The sequence below is a fragment of the Lagopus leucura genome, unplaced genomic scaffold, assembly GCF_019238085.1.
Source record: "Lagopus leucura isolate 7727_CA_CO unplaced genomic scaffold, USGS_WTPT01 35047-1_obj-0_obj, whole genome shotgun sequence".
NCBI classification, from domain to species: Eukaryota; Metazoa; Chordata; class Aves; order Galliformes; family Phasianidae; genus Lagopus; species Lagopus leucura.
The window spans coordinates 16,378-35,152 of NW_024968666.1; the positions used below are offsets into that span (position 1 = coordinate 16,378).

Genomic DNA, 18,775 nt, shown 5'->3' on the forward strand with positions numbered 1-18,775 from the left:
ATCTTTATTCCGAGCGTCTCAGCATGAAGTTTTTTTCTATCCTCCCAGAACACGGAATTATGTATTTTCTGATGGCCACTTTCCCCCAAAAGCATGAAAGAATGTATTTGTGACACTGGCTTCTGACGGTGTGACCAGCAGAGGACAGGACAGGCCCTGATTTGGGGATTCGCAATACACAGCTCTTAGTTAGCTTCATCGCTGCTCTCCATCACTGCAGTGATGCAAGACAGCTGCACGCAGTCCGTGTATTTGCAAGCGTCCACTGGTGCTCTGGTCAAAGAGAAGTGACTGGCTCTGAGCACCCAAATAATTTGTCACTGCTGGAGCAGCTAATAGTCATGAAGAACTGGGGAAAAAATCCTGTAGCTGACTGTACACTGCGAGTTCCTTCAGCTTTCTTCTTTTCAAATCACGCTGTATTGGAAACATCTGACAGACAGCAGCTTCCACATACATTCTAGAATAACAAAACCAGGTTATCGCTTGTTAAAGAAAATTGAGTCTTAATAAACAGATTTGCTTCCACTTTCGCAACTGTGATTTCTCTTAGCTTTGCTTACCTGATTCTGAATTCTGAGGGAGGGGGTGATGGTGTGCCTGCCCATGACAATGTGGGCACAGCATCCACAGAGGGACGCGGTGCTGCCCTGAGATGTGCTGGCCATACTGCAGCACACTTAAAATCTAACGCCAAGGAGCCAGGCAGCACTGAAGCAACAGGAGAAGGCAACGGGAAACGCAAGGAAAATACATAAAGGAATTAAGGAGTTATCCTCCAAGAAGGTGACAAGGCCAGCTGCCCAGCTGACATGCCTCTACATCAACGCTCACGGCGTTTCATGGGAAACAAACAGGAAAGGCTGGAAGGCACCACGCTACTAAAAAACGATGACATAGTTGCTGTCACCAAAACCAGCTGGGGCTGATCAACCTGGAGAATAGAAGGCACCAGGGACACTGAGAGCAGCCTTTTGGAATCTTAAAGGGGAGCAGTAAGAAAGAAGGGATGGAGTCTTTAGCAGAGTTTATTGTGACAGGACAAGGGGAAACGGCTTCAAACTAAAAGAGGGGAGATTATAGGACATAAGGATATAAGGAAGAAGTTTTTTCATTAAGGGTAGTGAGGCACAAGTTGCCAGAGAGGCGGTGGATGCCACGTCCTTGGAGACATTCAAGGTCAGGCTGGACCAGGCTCTGAGCAACCTGACTGAGCTGTGGCTGTCCCTGTTCACTGCAGGGCATTGCACTAGATGACACTGAAACAGCCCCTTCGACTCAAACGATTCTATGATTCTACTGTGATTTGTCCATCAGTAATTCCATCAAGAGTGTGGGCAAATCTTCCTGAAGTTAAAGATATATGTCTAAGAGAACTACTCCTCTAAACACTACTAAATGCTAAGTAATTTCAGCATTCAGAGGCAGATTCAGCACGACTGAAGCAGGCTCTTGGAATTGCAGAACAGAGCTCCAAGTCCTTTGCTAGCAGCAGATCACGAGCAGCACAGCCACGAGCACTGGGATTCCCAGCTCTCTCTCCTTACCTGGCCCTCAGAGGCTTGCTCAGCACACTGCATGCTGCTGCAGCCTCTTCCTTTCAGAGGTTAAAGAGAGCTGCTGCTGCTTTCCAGTTCTCCCTCATATAATCCCTCTTTTTAAAACGCTTTTAAAATTCTAATATACTCTGAAATATACGCACATACGCAGCAAAGAATATTTGCACTAACTTTTCACGTAGAAGTGATGTCTGACATCATGTACATACTTTGTACCATTAGAAATTCAGGTATACTAGAGAGAGGAAAAAGAAATATTGGGGCATTTGCCAAAGTTGCAAATAAAGCTTTTAAAAGACCTGCAGTGAAAGACATGCAGCAAGAACTTCCAAACTGTAACGGTCGTCTCAGTGGGTGGTTCATGTTACTGTCTTCATGATTCCGCACTTTGTTCTAGGAAACATTTTTGCTTTTCAATAGCATGATGTTCCTGGAATTTCCCTTGCCGTGAAAATGTTGAATCTTAATGCAGAAATTACGCAGAAATTTAAGCCTACAGCTATTCAGAAATCCAGAGCAGAGGTACATTAATATTCTTTCTCCTTCCATCCCTTCTGATTCTTACAAAGGCATGACTAGTCTGCTCAGATCTCTGCTTTGAATAAGGAGGAACTCTAGATGTCTGCAAAAAAAGAGAGGCTCTCTCAGGGAAAGCCTCTTATTAATCGTATTAAACACGTGGATGTCGGAGGTTTCAGTAACAACCAACCCTACAACCCCTGGCAATATGCATCAGTTGAGATGGAAATACCCCTCATTATAGCACAGGATAAAATACTTTCATCTCACACAGTCTGTGCTTCAAAGAAAGCAAGCCCCAATCTTTTTTTTGTTATCATTTTTTGTTACCTTTAACACCAAAAGCTGTAAGCATTTCAAAAGGTGCGATCTCAGGCTGCAGTGACACAAACCTCAGCACGAGCACTGGATCGACGCACACGAGCAGTGTGATCACACTCAACGTTTAGCATAGTGTGATTATTTACAGGGAAGACTTAAAGAACAGTATGGGCTCACCAGGCTCCCGAATCCCAGAAGCACAGCCACCCTTCCTTCCATCTCTTCCCATTCAACCTGTTTCATTTTCGTCTTGTTTTGCTGATAAATTCTCGTTTGTTTGCAGCTGGTGACGGTTCGGCTGTTCTGCTTTGTGCAGAGTTGGGTCCATCAGAGAACTGGGAGTTGGTATGGAGAAACCAAGCACCTGTTTGCTTGTAAATGCTTATGAAAATCTCGTTATATATATACATATGTAAAAAAAAAAAAACGTAAGTGTTGGTGTAGTGCATACATTTAAGGAGTTACACTTATTCACTACTCTGACAAGAATTAACTGGGACTAACAGTTATTGAGATTCAAATGCAAAGAGAGGTTCCAGACGTTATGCAAAAGGCTTTCCTGTAAGTGGAGAAGACTTAGCAATATACACTTTAAAATAATTAGAAGCACTAAGCTATACATTTCTATTTTGAAACACACACATGGGTGCTGATTTCGTATAACCTGGACTCTTCTTTTGAGGTGCAAATGCACGTTACTGCTGTGTAATCTTGTTTAACTGCGTGCACTGTGACAAAGCAAACTGCTTTGTGATGAGGAAAAGCTTCATAAGAGGAACTTTATTGGAACATAGGATGGCTTAGGCTGAAGGGAACCTTAGAGCCCGTCCTTTCCAGCCCTGGCTGAGGGCCGGCTGCCCCCCAGCTCCGGCTGCCCAGGGCCCATCCACGGCCTCAGGCTCCTCCTGGACCATGGGCTCCTCCTGGACGGGGCGCCCGCAGCTCTCCAGGCAGCTCTGCCAGGGCTTCACTACCCGCTGAGTGAAGAATTCCTTCCTAACACCTGACCTAAATTTCCCCATTTTTAATGAAAACCACCCCACCGTCCTATCGCTGCCAGGCTGTGTAAAAAGAGGGGGACTGACTTTGATCAGACTGATAAGGGGGAATGGCTTTAAACTAACAGAGGGGGGACTGAGGCGAGATGGTGGAAGAAATCCAGTCTTACAACATTTCGAAATGGGTTTGTGCTCACGAAGCGCGTGTTAACTGCTGTCAAATGTGAACGACTGGAAGACAGCAAACAAAAGCGTATTTCAGTAGCATTTCAAAGCAGTAAGAAAGTTCGAATATTTAATGGCGTGATTTCACCAGGACGAGCAGCATCAGCAGGAGGAATACTGGTTCTTTCTAAACAAATGAGTGCTTTTCTCTCCTGGAAGCTGGGATGGAGATGAGGGCGGCTTGGTGAAGCTGAACTTTTCCCCTGCACTTCGGAGCGAGGGTTTCTCTGTGATTCACGTTTAATCACAGATCCCACAGCAAAGCCCAGCTGCGCGCATTCTCCCTCACACAGGACGTCAGAAACATTATTCCCGTGTGCGCCTGGACTCGGAAATACACTTTGCGTTCTCCCACGGACACAGAGCTGGAGGAGCACGGCGGGTGACGGCACCGCTCCACCTCAGCCGTTACGGAACGGCCGTGAGGAAAACCGCGGCCGCCCCTCAAATCCACCCCTGCCGCGCGCGGGGCCGCGTGGGAAGACGGGAGCGCGCGGATGGGCGGAACTGCGGCAAATCTCAGCCAATCAGAGGCGGGGTCACGGCTCTGCTCAACGGCCCCTGCTGCCCGGAGCCAGGAAACCCCGTGGGTAACGGATTCCCGTTCTGCTGGGCCCCACGCGCCCTAGGGCTGGGGGGAAGGGGGGGGCTGAGGCAGGGCGCCCCTCCCCGCTATGGGAAGGAAAGGGAGGGGCGTGGCTGGAATGGGGAGATTTTCACCAAATGGCCAGGGTTGGAAAGGACCTGAAGGATCGGGAAGCTCCCCTGCCAGAGGCAAGGCCCCCCACCCCACTGATGGGGCCTGCCCAGGACCCCATCCAGCCTGGCCTCCAACACCTCCAGGGATGGACGGGGCATCGCAGCCTCTCTGGGCAGTTGTTCAGCCCCTCACCGCACTCACAGCACACAACTTCCCTGACACCCAGCCTCCAGCTGCCCTCCCTCCACTTCCAGCCATTCCCTGGCCTGCTCTCATCTCCCCTTTCCAAGAGCTGCCTCCCCTCCTGGCTGCAGGCTCCCTGCAGGCACTGCAGGCTGCAATGAGGTCACCCCGCAGCTTCTCCATGCTGAACGAGCCCAGCTCCCTCAGCCTGTCTTTTGATCAGGCTGCAGCAGGCAGCTTACCTTCCAGAACCACTCCAGAGCATCAGCCCCCACCCAGCCAGTTTTCCCCAACTTGGAAGATGTGCCCACACAGCACTACGTTCCATGGAATCATAGGATGGTCAGGGCTGGGAGGGACCTTAGAGATCCAGTTCCAACACACAGAATCACAGATTGGCCCAGATTGGCAGGGACTCAAGGATCACAGATCTCCAGCCCCCCCACCTCACACAGGGCCACCAACCTCCTCATTTAAACAGCAGCCCAGGCTGCCCAGGGCCCCATCCAGCCTGGCCTTGAACACCTCCAGGGGCGGATGGGACATCCATACCCTCTGGGCAGCTGTGCTAGGCCTCACCACCCACTGAGTTAACAATTTCTAATTAAGATCTAACCTAAATTTCATATTCTCGTTTAAAGCCAGTCCCCCCGTCCTGCCACTATCAAGCCATGTAAGAAGCCTGCCTCACTCCTGCTTAGATGCTCTCAAGTACTGACTGGAAGGCTGCAATCAGGACTCCAAGCTGAACAAACCCAACTCCCTCAACCCATCCTCACAGGAGAGGTGCTCTAGGCCTCAGATGATCTTTGTGGCCTCCTCTGGACCTGCTCCAAAAGCTCTGCATCCTTCCTGTACTGGGAACATCCTCTCTTTGCCAGAATGGCGCATCTCAAGTTTAGTTAAAATCACTGTTATCCTCCAAAAGCACACTGGCCTTGCTCTGGTCAGCCCTCTTTGCCTTTGCTTTACTGGGCAAACTGGTGCACAAGGAGCATGCAGCCGGTGTGGCTTCAGAGAGACAGGCAACTGCTCCCCTTTCTGCCCAGAAAACATCCATTAATCTACTGATCACCCGTCTAGTACAAGAAAAGCGTGTATAGTTACTAGCTTTTTCAAGTGTGCCCAGAGAATTCTTGCCAAGAATGCTGGACTAATCCAGATAAAATAAAATAAAGACAATGCAATGTCCACAGGAGGGAAAAAAAAAAAAAAAAAAAAAAAAAAAAAAAAAAAAAAGCACTATTCTTCAATGAGCAGTCACTTATGCACACCAAGGCAGCTACTTCGAAGAGCTGGGGCTGTCAGACATCAAGTCGACACTATAAAGAACAAAATGCAGACTGACTCTTGATTTTTTTCTTTTTCTTCAGATTCAGCCAAACTAACTTCACTCAAATGGTGTGGATTTATAGAGAACACAAAGGCCTCCTCAGCTCCAATATTTCTATATTAAACCCATCTGGAAGCACTAAGTGAACTACCCAAACAGTGGTACAAACAGTTTGGGTTGTACATTGTGTCCTGCATCAACTACAACATTACCAGGAAATACAATACCACTAAATACAAAGTCTAACCCCAGAAGTTCTTCAGTAGCAAAAGGACACCAGGAAGACTTACCTCTAACTCCATTCCTGAAGGAACACAGCCTTCTCTTTGCAGACGTACTAAAAGAAGTAATTCAATACAGCAGTCTCAATTTATTTGAAATAATTCAGTTTGAAAACTTTTTAATTTAAAATTTACAGCACACGTAGGGAGGAAACATGTCTTGTTACAACTAAAAATTATCAGAAGAGTGCTGCAGGGTTGCTTAATTTAACACTGTCATGGCTTTATTCAAAACACAGTTGCACAAAATCAGTTACTCCAAAGTTTAAGGAAAGAGTCTGATAAGGAACTAAAACACACTATATACATACTGCCATACAAAGAGCATTGAAGTAGGACAAAACCTCTACAAAATATAAAACCCACCCTTACATATTTGCATGAAAAGTCCACCCACCAAGCAAAAAAGTTTCAAAAGTTATCTGGAGGCTCGGTATTATTTGTTTTTAAAAAAATGCTATGCTGTTTAATTGCATGCCAAGCTGACAAATATGAAATGATGCTTAGATGGTAATGCTGAGGAAAAGACAGAATTACTCAGGAATTAAGGTTCGTGTCAACCTGCGGAAAATCAAAGTCCGTAACAGCAGGAGGTCACAAAGCAGGCGCACCTCAATCAGCGCTGCGCAACGCTGGGTGCAGAGGGAGCGGCCTCTCCTCGCCTGCACACCATGAAGGGACAGCTTAGGATATTTGTAGAGACACATGCAAGAACAGGAGGGGATATTACAACTGATTCTAAGAAACCAGGCACAGATTACTCTGATATTCCAATTCAATAGGAGGGGATATTACAGTCAGTTTCAAGAAGTTGTTACAATATTCTCCACCCCAGTTGCTGAGTTATCGTGACTTGCAGGTTTTATTTCTTGCTGCAGTGGCACAGTGTGAACCAGTAGGCGAGCACAAGAGCCTGGAGTGGTGAGAGGTAAGGCCGCATTCCTTGGCTCACCCCCCATCCCTCCCTGTCCCGTCTGTTTTGCCTTTGGTCACTCTGCACCCCCTCACCTAGCTCATAATTAATTACCTAGTTCATAATTCAGCTAAATGCTGTTTTGAAACAATTCTAAAGTAATATGTTCCACACCAGCATGAGGCTCAGATTTTGCAGACGTAGCAGCTGATGCACTGCACTGCAATTTGATTTAGGAAGTGTTCAGTCTGCATATCAAGGGAAAGTCTGCTTACCCCACCGAAGCTCATTTTGCTTTGTTACATTAACTCAGTGTTAAAATTAGACTGACTTACTGAAATGTGACTGGTACTGAAATAATTTTAATTCAGAATAGTGAACGTTCCCATTTAAAACTAATTTTATATGCATCAGTAAGAGACAGTTGAGGAAAACCCTGATAATGAAGTACTTTAAAAGTGCACGCTCACAAATAGCAATTTTCAGTCATCCACGGAGATTAAAAAAAAAAGCAACAAGGTGGAAAAACTTTTCTATCTCAAAGCTGATCACAAAACAACTGCCTCGAACACAGAGCCTCCACGACAAGATAGGATGTGCACTTACCTAAGATTTCTATTCATTCAGTATTCATACACAAACACAGGAACTTAAGATTGTGGTTGCAAATGTAGTTTTACCACTACTTTTCTAGTGTCTTTACAGATATCCATGAAAAATTGCCAAAATTTTAGTCAGTTTATTTCCAAGTCTATTGCCATCTGCCTGACTCATTTCATACAGACACCGTCAATGGCTGGCTATGCTTCACAGCTACATGAGAAACTGTAATTTAAGGCTCTATTTGGGGAAAAAAAACACACACACAAGAAATTGGGCTTTGCAGAACAACTTCAACCCTGCAGTATCTAAACTTAAGAGCAGGAAGTCACATTTAAAAAGTCTGCTAGTGTGTGAAATACCCTATTAAATATTCACAAACAACCAGTCTATGGGTGACTGACTTTTACTTAGGTCCAGGAAATCTCCCTCCTCCCCACCCTCGTTGTCTCCCCCCTCTTAATGACAGCTACCATCAACCAAGACAGATACAAAAATAAGTCTCTTGAATAAAGCTGTGTGTGATATTTGGTTCAGTACCTACATGAAACAATGTCAATTAGTTTTATATCAAGACTACTGCTTTAAATCCAAATAATGACTGGAAAACGAATGCTGTACGTCTGAGCTTGCTTTGCTGTGGCTCAAATGAAACACATGAATCCACTGGGCAGAATTATTACGGCCTCTTGGTCACAACCAGGCTGCTAGAAGAGTCTGCACGCCTCCTGTACTGCCGCCAACCGTCAGCAATGGAACAGGGCTCTGCAGCCATCCAGTATAAAAGCCCGGAATGATCAGCTAGTGCTACACATGACCTGAACATTTTGCCTACAACCAGACTTAAAAAATTTAAGAGGCGACCTGTAAGGGAAGACTCCCTTATGTGCATCTTTCCCTCTTACAAAAGCATGTGGGGTAATCTGGAACGTGTGCTTGAAGGAGTTACCCGTCAACTTCTGCATTAGAAATGCATACATCTGATAGCCAAGCACAATGACTGCAGAACTCCTGAAGTGACAAACGCAACAGCTAGATGAGTGAAAGTTCAAACACTTTTTGTAAACCAGTTTAAAACTAGAGATTAGTTACTTCTGTTCATACCTACAATGACTCTGTGTTTTGGAGAGAAGTTTGAGAATTACAGCCCTCTCAGTTTGCCACGATGTCTTTGGGAATGTATCTTCAGCAAACACCCAACTTCTGAACAAGCAGGAAAAAAAATAATCTCCTGAAACCCATTTATGCTTTGCAATGTTAGCGTGCAAATCAGGGTAGAAGACTTTAAGAAGTTACAGGAGTCACCTTTACAAAAGCTGAAGCAAAGCACAACCTAGCTGTTGAATTCAAACAGAATCCCTGGTAAACTCAAGACTGCTGTCAACTCCTCATTTGAAACAGACTCAAATTTGCCACGTAGCATTTCTGAGTTCAACTTTTTAAGTATAAAAACCTGAAAATCTTGAAGGAAATTTATGATATTAAATCCATGTAAGATAGGTGTTTTAACTCTGGAGAAATGACGACCAACACAGCAAGCTTGTATAAAATTAAAGAGCTCCTAATAAAACTCTAAGGAAAAAACTAGACAATGGCTTCAGTGAATATATTGTTGAAAATCTTTTTTCTACATATAGGTTCACTAACAGGCTATTATATCTTATTTGGAATGATAAAAAGGGCAAGAATAGTAAAACCACACTTCTCCTATAAAAAGTTAACATTTTCTGTAGGGACATCTATGGTACATGGAGACATACAGATCTGCATAATCACTATTGCGTGTTCTGAAACTTAAGAATCTGGTCCTACGTCGTCTATAACAAATTAATCATCCTCTTCCTCGCCTTCATCTTCAGGATCTCGTTTCCTCTTCTCCCCTCGAACACCCTCTGCTAAGGAAAAGATCTCATTACATCCCATTCACACACAGACAATGTTAAAGTGTTCAGCAAATGCAGTGGAAACCGATTGCTGCGCGAGGCTGCTGTGCTGACCACTGCGCCGTGGGGTGCCCGTGGTTCTCAGAAAGATCATTTACCTTACTCTGAATAATTCAGGCAGGCTGCATTCAACTAAATATACACTAAGCATTACAGAACATTAAGTGAGATGCACCAGTGATAATATAAATATGTATATAAATGATTGTTAGCATGTACTTAAGAACTGAAGTATTTTTTCCACCCCTCTGAATTTCTGAATGCGCATGCATCCAGCCCCAAACCCAGCAGTTTCTGCAGATACCAAATCTGTTCTGATCTCTCTCCACTTGACAAACTGTTTCTTGGATAAAAATCTCTCAGCTTATTCTTAGAAATACGCCCAGCTCAGTCAGTGGACTGTGCACTCTTGTGGTGGAATCACGAAATGCAATCCTGTCAAACCTAAGAGATTTAATTGCCAGCACTCATTTCCTGGCTAATTAGCCATCCTAACCACCCGCTTTGTTGTCTTTATAAATTCGAATGCTGCAATTGCAAATGGGAAGAATTGAGTATTGCTACTTCAGATTTCCAGTTTTTCAAGAGCAAGACACATCTCCAAAAACTGCTCCATTAAGCCAAGCATACAAATCAGATGGGCACTAATGTAACGAGAAAGTTTAGAAATTTAAACAAGAGAAGGAAAAGCCAGCTGACTTTCAGATGAGGCCTGATATATTTATTTTCTGAAGGAATTCAGCAACTGCTGGCTGGTAATAAGCTGGTGGTCCTACACAGTGCCCATCTCACCACGTGGAACACAGAGATGCGCACAACTAGGCAAGCCATCTCTTGGCCCACCAAGCAGAGTGCCTGATAAGAGCACGAGAAGCAGGAATTAGCCTTCTGTCAGCACTGCAACTTCTTTCCCTGTGCTCCAAAACAGACAAGGAGCTTCAAACTTAAAGCTGATCCTGACCCTGAAAGGTCTGCAAGCCTCAAACAAGGTGCAAGTAAGAATGAGTAACACATCTGTCCTGCTTATCTTCTGGCACTGAAAGATGAAATGGTTTGCACCCTAGAGTTTCCTCTTAGGTGAAAAGTTTCTGTAAGGAAGGAAGCCATTTTCATCTCGATAGAGGACTGCAGCTACTGGTCCTCCCGACGCTTTGCCAGTGAAGGTATTGCAGTGGCTGTGCTGTGCACATACAAAGCACACACAAGTGTCCATCCATCTCCTCTCCCTCTTGAAAAACAGTATTTCTGCCTGCAGACAAAATGCAAGCTCTTTCATTTTAGAAACATACTTCAGCAGAAGTCTTGGAAAAGTGTCATTCCTCTCTTCTTTTTATTTTACAGCAGAGGAGAAAAAACACCAACTACTACAGAGTTGCTATGCTACCTTCTCAGGCCCTTGCTTGGGCTTAGTATGTCTACAGAAACCAGTCAGTGCTTTTTGTCAGCAAAGTTCCACATCCCAGACTTGTTAGGTTACAGAATAACAGTTTCAGTCAACATTAATACTTCAGCTGAGGACTTACCTTCTTCCTCCTCGTCACCTCCCTCTTCAACATAGTCATCATCATCATCTTCATCCTTCAAAAAAAATTGTGAAATATTTGTAAAGAATCACAGCATACACAAACTTTGCTGAAATGCTGATCCTAAGAAGGAATTTAAAACATTTCAGTCTCTTCAGAGCAGCAGCACAAGTGTGGAGTTACGCTTGTAAGAGTGCAGAAGACAACAAAGCATGTGGTTAGAAGAACAAAATGCACATAAAAATGGAGTTCAGATGAACATTTTCTGCACATCCCTGGGAAATGAAGCTGGTATGATGTCAACTCTTATCAGCAGTAACAGAATTGACATCATTTTTGAAGTGACAGAATTTTAGATGTGAAACATGGGAGCTGCTTGCTACAGACTCGCTTACAGAATTTCACACATTCTCCAACTGCAAGTCTTGCAGCTGCCAAAGAGGAGGACCAAATTGTGACCCCTGAGCCTGACTTCCATGAACCACAGGAATTGCAAGAATCCATCCATAACCCTAAAAACCACGTGCGTTTCCTTATTCTAGCTTAATATTCTCTACTTGCTTCACGGCAAAGTCTTACCTAGCAGGCCCTGGGACTGATTTTCATAGCTTTTCAACACCACCATCAGACAACACTCAAGAAAAGCGCAGCACTATTTACTCCAGCAAAAAGCAGACCTTCCTTCATCTCACCTGAAGCACCAGCAATGCGCTGTTGCTGCGTTCCTCTCTTTTAGAAGACCAACCTGACCTCTTCAGTTTTCCAAAATGAATTTATTCTACTTCGCGTATCTAACTTGAGTGTTTAATTGGTAGTAGAGCATGGTTTCAAAACACTGGGCAAAACCAACTCTTTAATTTACAGGGAATAAAACGATGCTGGCATCCTGCAGCCTGAAGGGGTGAGATGAAAGTGAAGCACGCCCAGCAGGTCAGCCAGAAGCACCTTCATAACTGACAGCCAGCACTCACGTTCAGGTCAGTACTGCCTATTTCAGTGAAAGCAGCACTCTAAGATACCTCACTGCATCCAGCTGTGTTCACAATACTCGGTGCCTACAGATTTAAGTGAACACAGAACTCTGTAGGCAGTTTCTCCCCATTGTCTGCATTTGGTAGAGAATACTAACTTCACCTTAACCTCTCTTTACCTGAATCTCTTCTTTCATCAGGTATGAAAGACCAACTTCCTCCTCCTCTTCACCTTCCCCAAGATCTGAGCCTCCATCATCTTCATCATCTTCTTCTTCATATTCTCCTGGGGGACCGGCTTCATCCTCATCTTCATCATTGTCATCTTCGTCTCCTTCAGAAATGAAAAATGCAGTTAATATGTTGCAATTAAGTTTCATTAACTCCTCTTAATGCAAACTAACATGTGCCAGGTTAAGCCAGTTCTAACGCTTCTTCCAGTTTTGGTTTTTTTTAATGCAGGTTCTGTGGGAAACAACTGTGATTGAAATCAAGTTAGCTGCTGTAACAATTCTCCTTGAAGAAAGGCTACTGACTTTTTTTACATCACAAGCTTCAGGCAAAATTCTTGATGTCTGAAGCAGCTGCATATGTAAATTCCTGCAAGGGAGTAGAAACTGTAACCAGTGGAAAAGCAGCTTGTCTGCAAAATCAAACCCCAAAGTACTTAAGGGTAAATATAATATATCGTGCTCGTTCTGCCTGTTTTTTAATCCCTTACACTGAAACACCTACTGTCCCAAAGAGATGATCTCTCATTGCTTTTCTGTCTGGAGCACACCACCATGTTCATGCTTCCAATTAAGTGAATTAGAAGAAATGATGAGGTGACTCTACAATTCATTTTCAAATTCATATTAATTTTCCTATGCATTTTCCACTCTTGAGTTTAGTTTTACATTTATGTTATAGACATTTGGCTCTCACCAAATTATTTTCTGCATGGATTTCCAGACTGTGACACGTGGTTACTACTGGGCACTGCTGACCCAGCACGTGGCAGTGGCAGCCACTAGCTAATGAGTTAAAGCCAGAAGAAAGCACTGGAAGCCTCACCCATTAGAGGACATAACCCAAATTTAGCAAGTTATTTATTTGGGCGCACACACAACACCACAACAAGAGCCCTATCCTGCTTGCTAACACTCAAATACATTTTGGATGTTTACTCCTAGCAGTTTTGCCTCTGATAATTATCCACTAAGCCAGGTTTCCAGAAGAACACGTGCTCCTCCTACCATCACATCAACACAGATCTGTAGCCACGCACTGACAGACCTACTCCTATGGGTTTCATTTCAGACTGATTAACAGCAATGAGGAAAACAACAGAAATAGCCTCGTTAGTCACTGCGGTCAGATCAAAAGGGACTGTACAGCTTTTATGCAGAAATTTGTGTCATACTTCAGCAACTCCCCTTCGTTTTGCGTTCTTTCCATAGGGAAACACCATAAAAGCTGTTGTCCCCTTGCTCTGCATCAGTTCTGCTAACTACATTACTGCTGGCAATAATATGTTTTAGGAATATTGCTAATCTTTGCAACAACACCTTTACTCTGCTTCCTCACACTCAAAAGGCTTCCACAAGAGCTTCAAACCTTTGACGTGACTTTTCATTCTGAACCGGTGTGCTAACACCAAACAAATTCTAAAGCTATACGCCTCAAAAATAAGAGCAGAGTACAATGCCAATGCACTCAAAAAGTCACCATGATCCACGCTACATGTACATTTCATTACAGTGCACTGTTTGCATCCACAGCTTATTCCAGGAACTCACCCTCATCATCATCATCTTCTGAGTCCGGTGCCTCGTTATCTTCCTGGTCAAATCCATCCAGGTATGTGATTTGCTGAAGCAGATCAAAAATGCTGTCCCTGTAATCCTCGAGGTTTGTAATCTCACAGTTGAACAGGTCAAGGCTCTTTAAGTTTTTAAGATTTTGCTGAAAATAAACAGAGTTTATTTTTCCCCCTCTGCTCGATACAACCAAATGGTGCCTCAAGTTACAGTGCTGTCATAGCCCAAATACAGCCAGATACAGATTTTATCCCCATTGCTTCATTCCTACTATTTTATTCCCCACTCAGTAAAAACTTGAAGTGTTATTTGAACTTCTAATGGAATGCTCTTGCAGATCAGCTGCACAGCACATCTGCAGCACGGCCAACACAACCACGCAGACAGGCACCATGCACACACTGCGTGACACCTACATGAGGATGCTTTGTTGTCTGCAGAGCCTGGTTTGGTTCTCATAGCCATGCCCAAAAGCTCAGCTCCAGCAGCTTTTCAGCAGTTTGATTTAACTGCAAGCAGGCACTTGGTAGGACTGAGAACTACAGTAACAACTAGACAACTGATGATGATCCCTCACCTTCCAGACTTTACACACATGCACAACAAGCCACCTGTATCCTGGCAAGCATCTCAGATCTGAAAAGCATTTATTCTGTAGAGCACTCCAACCACTTTGCTTTGTCTCATAACTGCTAGGTCAACCCACAATAAAGGCAGACTGATGACCTTTACAAAAGCTTAACAAAAATGCAGTCTGTAACAAATAACAACAAATAATCCGTATGCTGGCACAATGAGATGCAGATCAAGCAGCAGCTGTAGGCAGCTTCCTCCTCCACCTCAACCACCCGTTGCTCAGGTGTGCTAACTGCTAAGACACAACCTAACTCCTTCACAGGTTCAGTGAAAGCTTATATTTTGTCTAATGAGCAGCTGCCGTATCTTCACAAACCAACACAAGAGGATTAGCAATATGTAACTTGGCAACTTTTCTATCAAAGACACAACTGAAGCTCAACAGCTCTCATTCAGCACATCCCATCACTAACACGGAAGGAATTTTACAGTGCTGTGTTTACAAGAATTGTCTCTAAAAAGCATGACATGGAGTTAATCAAGTCAGGACCAACTGAATCACCAACAACCCTGAAACACCTGAGCCAGCAAAGGAAAAATAACAGATAGCATGTACAATAGATAAGAAATTTCATTTGGGGTGCCCTTAGTTGTGCTGAAAAGAAATAAAAGTAGCTAGAATATATCAGGTATCTTTGTACTTCATTTCTAACACTGCACTAGTCTAAACCCAACGTTGTTTCATCTTCCATACTTGACAAGATTTCTCATGTGAAATCCTCGTACCTGCTTCTACCATTCTACTGCAAAAACTTAATAAAAACCAGTACTTGTTACATTTAAACTTTCAGTTGCCCCTCTCATTCCATACTTACAAGAGCTTCCACAGTGCCAAGATCTTTGATTTTGTTGCCACTTAGATTTAGATATGTGAGATTTGGACATCTTTCTGCAAGGACCTCCAGGCCTCCGGAAATGATGTTGTCACTCAACTCCAACTATTGCACAGCAAAAGTAAAGGAATTAAAAGCTTGGTTTCTTACCATCAGATTCAGTAAGCACAGTTTTTAACTTAGAAGCTTAATCACAAAGTTGAACGCTTCCCACAGTGCTAGCTAGCTAATATTCAGCTTACAAAACGTTCCTTTAAACTGATAATTTTAGAAGTTCTCCTGAAAACATCATGGGCTTGGATATCTAAGCCTGTAGAACAGATAATATTGGAATTCACTGCACGTCTTTGATCAGCAAGCAACGTGTGCCAGTCCTGCACTGGCTGGGCAACCAAGCGCCTGCTACTGACCATCAGCTCTCAAAGACATGGCCAACATTCAGTGAGCAGACAAAGTACTCGCTGCTCTAGGTAGGAGCCATTGACTGAGACCAATTTGGCCAGAACTAGCTGGAGATGCCCACAAAACCTTCAAATGTTAATGTAGACCAGACTGCAGTGCCTGCAATCTCACAGCGATAATATGCAAATCCTTGAAGACTCAACCCTCCAGATTTCCTTTCCATCTGTGGATGTTGGACCAGACGACCTTTTAGGATCCCTTCCAACTTAAACTATTCTGTGATTCTATGAAATCCTGCTGTCTGGGCAGGTGAGACACGTACCTTTCGGAGCTTACTCAACGTGGGCAGCTTGGCCAGCGACGTCAGCTGCACATTGGCCATGCTAAGAAACTCTAGTTCCTTAAAGGAATCGTTCAGACCTTCAATCTCCCCATTGCTGGACTTGCAGTTATCGAGCACCAACTCCGTCACCTTCAAACAGGATATCAAGGCAGCTGAGTGAGCACCACTAAACCACGCGTTTAACCAAAACCGCAACTTGGTGACCGTTAAATGTGTTTCGGAGGGGTTGTCTGTTGGTGTTTTTTATAATTGAGACCAGAGTTGTGGTCTGAAGTCTTTGACACCAGCCTACATGAGAAGCGTGTAACAACTTCTCTTCCACCGAGCACATTTTGGGCAGCTGCTTCCATAAAATACAAGTAGCAGCTTTGCTGACGGACGCTTGCAGGGCTTCCCACAGTGCCAGCACAGCACAGGTCAGAGCCCAGCTCCAGCACAGCACTGCTAGGAATGAAGGGAACCTCTCCATGGGGAGCCTGCTCTGTTAAAGGTGGGCATCCCACCAGGCAGGTTCTTCACATCAGTCAGGGCTAAAACTCATCTGTGGTTTTCCATACGAGTGAACCACTAACTCATTTATCAAATCCAATCATTCACTGCACATATTTATAAAGTCACTTCAATTCTTTCCAAATCCTAAATCTCCCAGCTCCTGATTATTTTAGCAGTGAGTTCTGCAGGTTAATTAAGCCCAACTGAACAACTTCCACTGCTACTAAAACAACAAGACAATCAATGCAGGGGAAGCAACAAGGAGCAGCTAATGAATTTAAAAATCACTTCATCCTTAGTGAACATATCCCTCATTAGAGAGGACATTAATAAGGCCACCGCTCCGTTTTCTTGTATGCTTCCAACTAACGTGATTACAAGGCTGCCGCCTTGTGCAGCAGCAGCACTCGACTCGCACAGCTTATCAACTTCGAGCAAAGTCTCAACATGGGCTTGTTTTCCATCCACAATAAGTAGAACTGGGGGTCACCACGCCTCCAGTGCACATCTGCACCCAAAACAATGCAGCCCTTCTGTGACCCCTGCGGCTGAGCCGGGGCAGCACGTGCTGCTGGCTTGAACAAACAGCTCAGTGCACCTCTTCCACAATCCCTGCGCATCGGGCTGCTCTCTTCATGCACTGCGATACCAAACCTGGACTTTAGTCCTGGGTGGGTCGATGGCATCCTGGCTGACCTCGCTGCAGAGCATCCACGGGAGCGTGGGCAGATGGAATAGCGAGGCAGCGGGTGTAATTCACAGGATCACAGAATTGTAGGGGCCGGCAGGGACCTCCAGACATCACCGCATCCAGCCCCCCTGCAAAGCAGGCCCCCTGCAGCAGGCTGCACAGCAGGCATCCAGGCGGGTCTGTGCTACCTCCAGAGAGGAACCCACAGCCTCCCGGGCACCCAACCAGAAGCCCGGCACTGCTGCCCAAAGCAGCGTGGGTGCTCCATCCCCGGAGTTTCCAGAGGCTGTGGGGGACCCTGGGCAGCCTGAGCTGGCGGGGAGCGGCAAGTCCAGGGCAAGGAGTGGGAACGGGGGCCCGCGAGGTCCCCCCCATCCCAACCGTGCTGCGATATTTAAGTTCCCTTCAACCGAAGGCATTCTACGATTCCGCGATCTTCCCGCCCTGGGAACTCGGGGCTTCTTTTTAGTATCGATAGCATTATTTAATGGAAGTTTCCCTGGAAAGGGGAAGCGGCGGGGAGGGAGGAGGCGGCGCAGCGCCGCTCGGGACATTCGGAACTCGCGGCGGGGCGGCGCCCCGGGACCTCCTTCAGCAGAGAGAGAAAACTAAAAGAGAAATTAAATCGAAACCACGACGCCAACGTAACGGCGGGACCCCGAGCTGCAGCTGAAGGCGGAACTCGGAGCGCCGCGACCTCGCGCGCAAGTTGCGAACCGAGCAGCGGGCGCGGGGATCCCGAAAGGGAAAAACCGAAAGCAATAAAAGCCTCGCGGGGAGCAGAGCGCGGCGCAAACCCCGCCCCGCCGCCAACTTCGAGGCCCCGCGGAACGGCGCGCAGCACGGCCCGAAAGCGCCGCCCGGCCCCGCGCGGCTCCTGCGCCACCACTGTGACCCAGATTCGGCGGAGCCGCCGCGTCCGCGCCGCCCGGAGCCGGGGCGGAAGCGGGACGGGGCCGGCGGGAGCGCGACTGTGCCCCGGCGCCGCTCACCTCCTCGGGGGCCTGGTTCCGCAACTCCAGGTTGATGCGCTTCTTCATCTCCATCGCCCCCCCCACCCGCGGCTCCGCACTGGCGAGGGAGGGCGGCCGGGGTGCGGCCGTGGGGACGCGGCCGCCGCCGAACGGGAAGAGGGCGGTGTGCGCGGGGTCGCCGCGGGCTGCCGGCCCGCTCCGCGCGCAGCTCCGGCGCCGTCAATGGCCGCCCGCGCACTGCGCCTCCATGACATGGCGCATGGCGCCCCCTCCGCCGCCACGCCCCCCGCCCCGGGGCGGGGCTTCTCCGTGCCACCGCGCTTCTCATTGGCTGCGAAACGCAGCAGCCTAGGCGGTCTGATTGGTTGGTGACGCTGCCCGTCCCGGCGGCGCAGGTGAAGGGGGCGGAGCTGAAGTTGGCGCGCGCGGCGGACGGGAGCGGCGCTTGGGGGTTGTTGTGTTGTGTTGTGTTGTGTTGTGTTGTGTTGTGTTGTGTTGTGTTGTGTTGTGTTGTGTTGTGTTGTGTTGTGTTG

The 18,775-nt window shown here is 46.2% G+C and overlaps 1 protein-coding gene across 2 annotated transcripts; it reads right to left on the minus strand.

Annotated features, from left to right (window-relative positions):
* Positions 1 to 6,188: 6,188 nt before the first annotated feature.
* On the minus strand, positions 6,189 to 18,381 carry ANP32E (acidic nuclear phosphoprotein 32 family member E). 2 transcript variants are annotated; one of them, XM_042894642.1, is made up of 7 exons: positions 18,261 to 18,381; positions 16,065 to 16,214; positions 15,323 to 15,445; positions 13,851 to 14,016; positions 12,249 to 12,403; positions 11,099 to 11,153; positions 6,189 to 9,527 (listed from the first exon to the last, which is right to left on the minus strand). In XM_042894642.1, the coding sequence occupies exons 1-7, from the start codon at positions 18,312 to 18,314 to the stop codon at positions 9,460 to 9,462; spliced, it is 771 nt and encodes a 256-aa protein (XP_042750576.1). In that variant the 5' UTR covers positions 18,315 to 18,381; the 3' UTR covers positions 6,189 to 9,459. The 2 variants fall into 2 exon arrangements, with proteins under 2 accessions (XP_042750576.1, XP_042750577.1); XM_042894643.1 differs by having other exon boundaries at positions 6,189 to 9,524; positions 18,261 to 18,380.
* Positions 18,382 to 18,775: the final 394 nt, after the last annotated feature.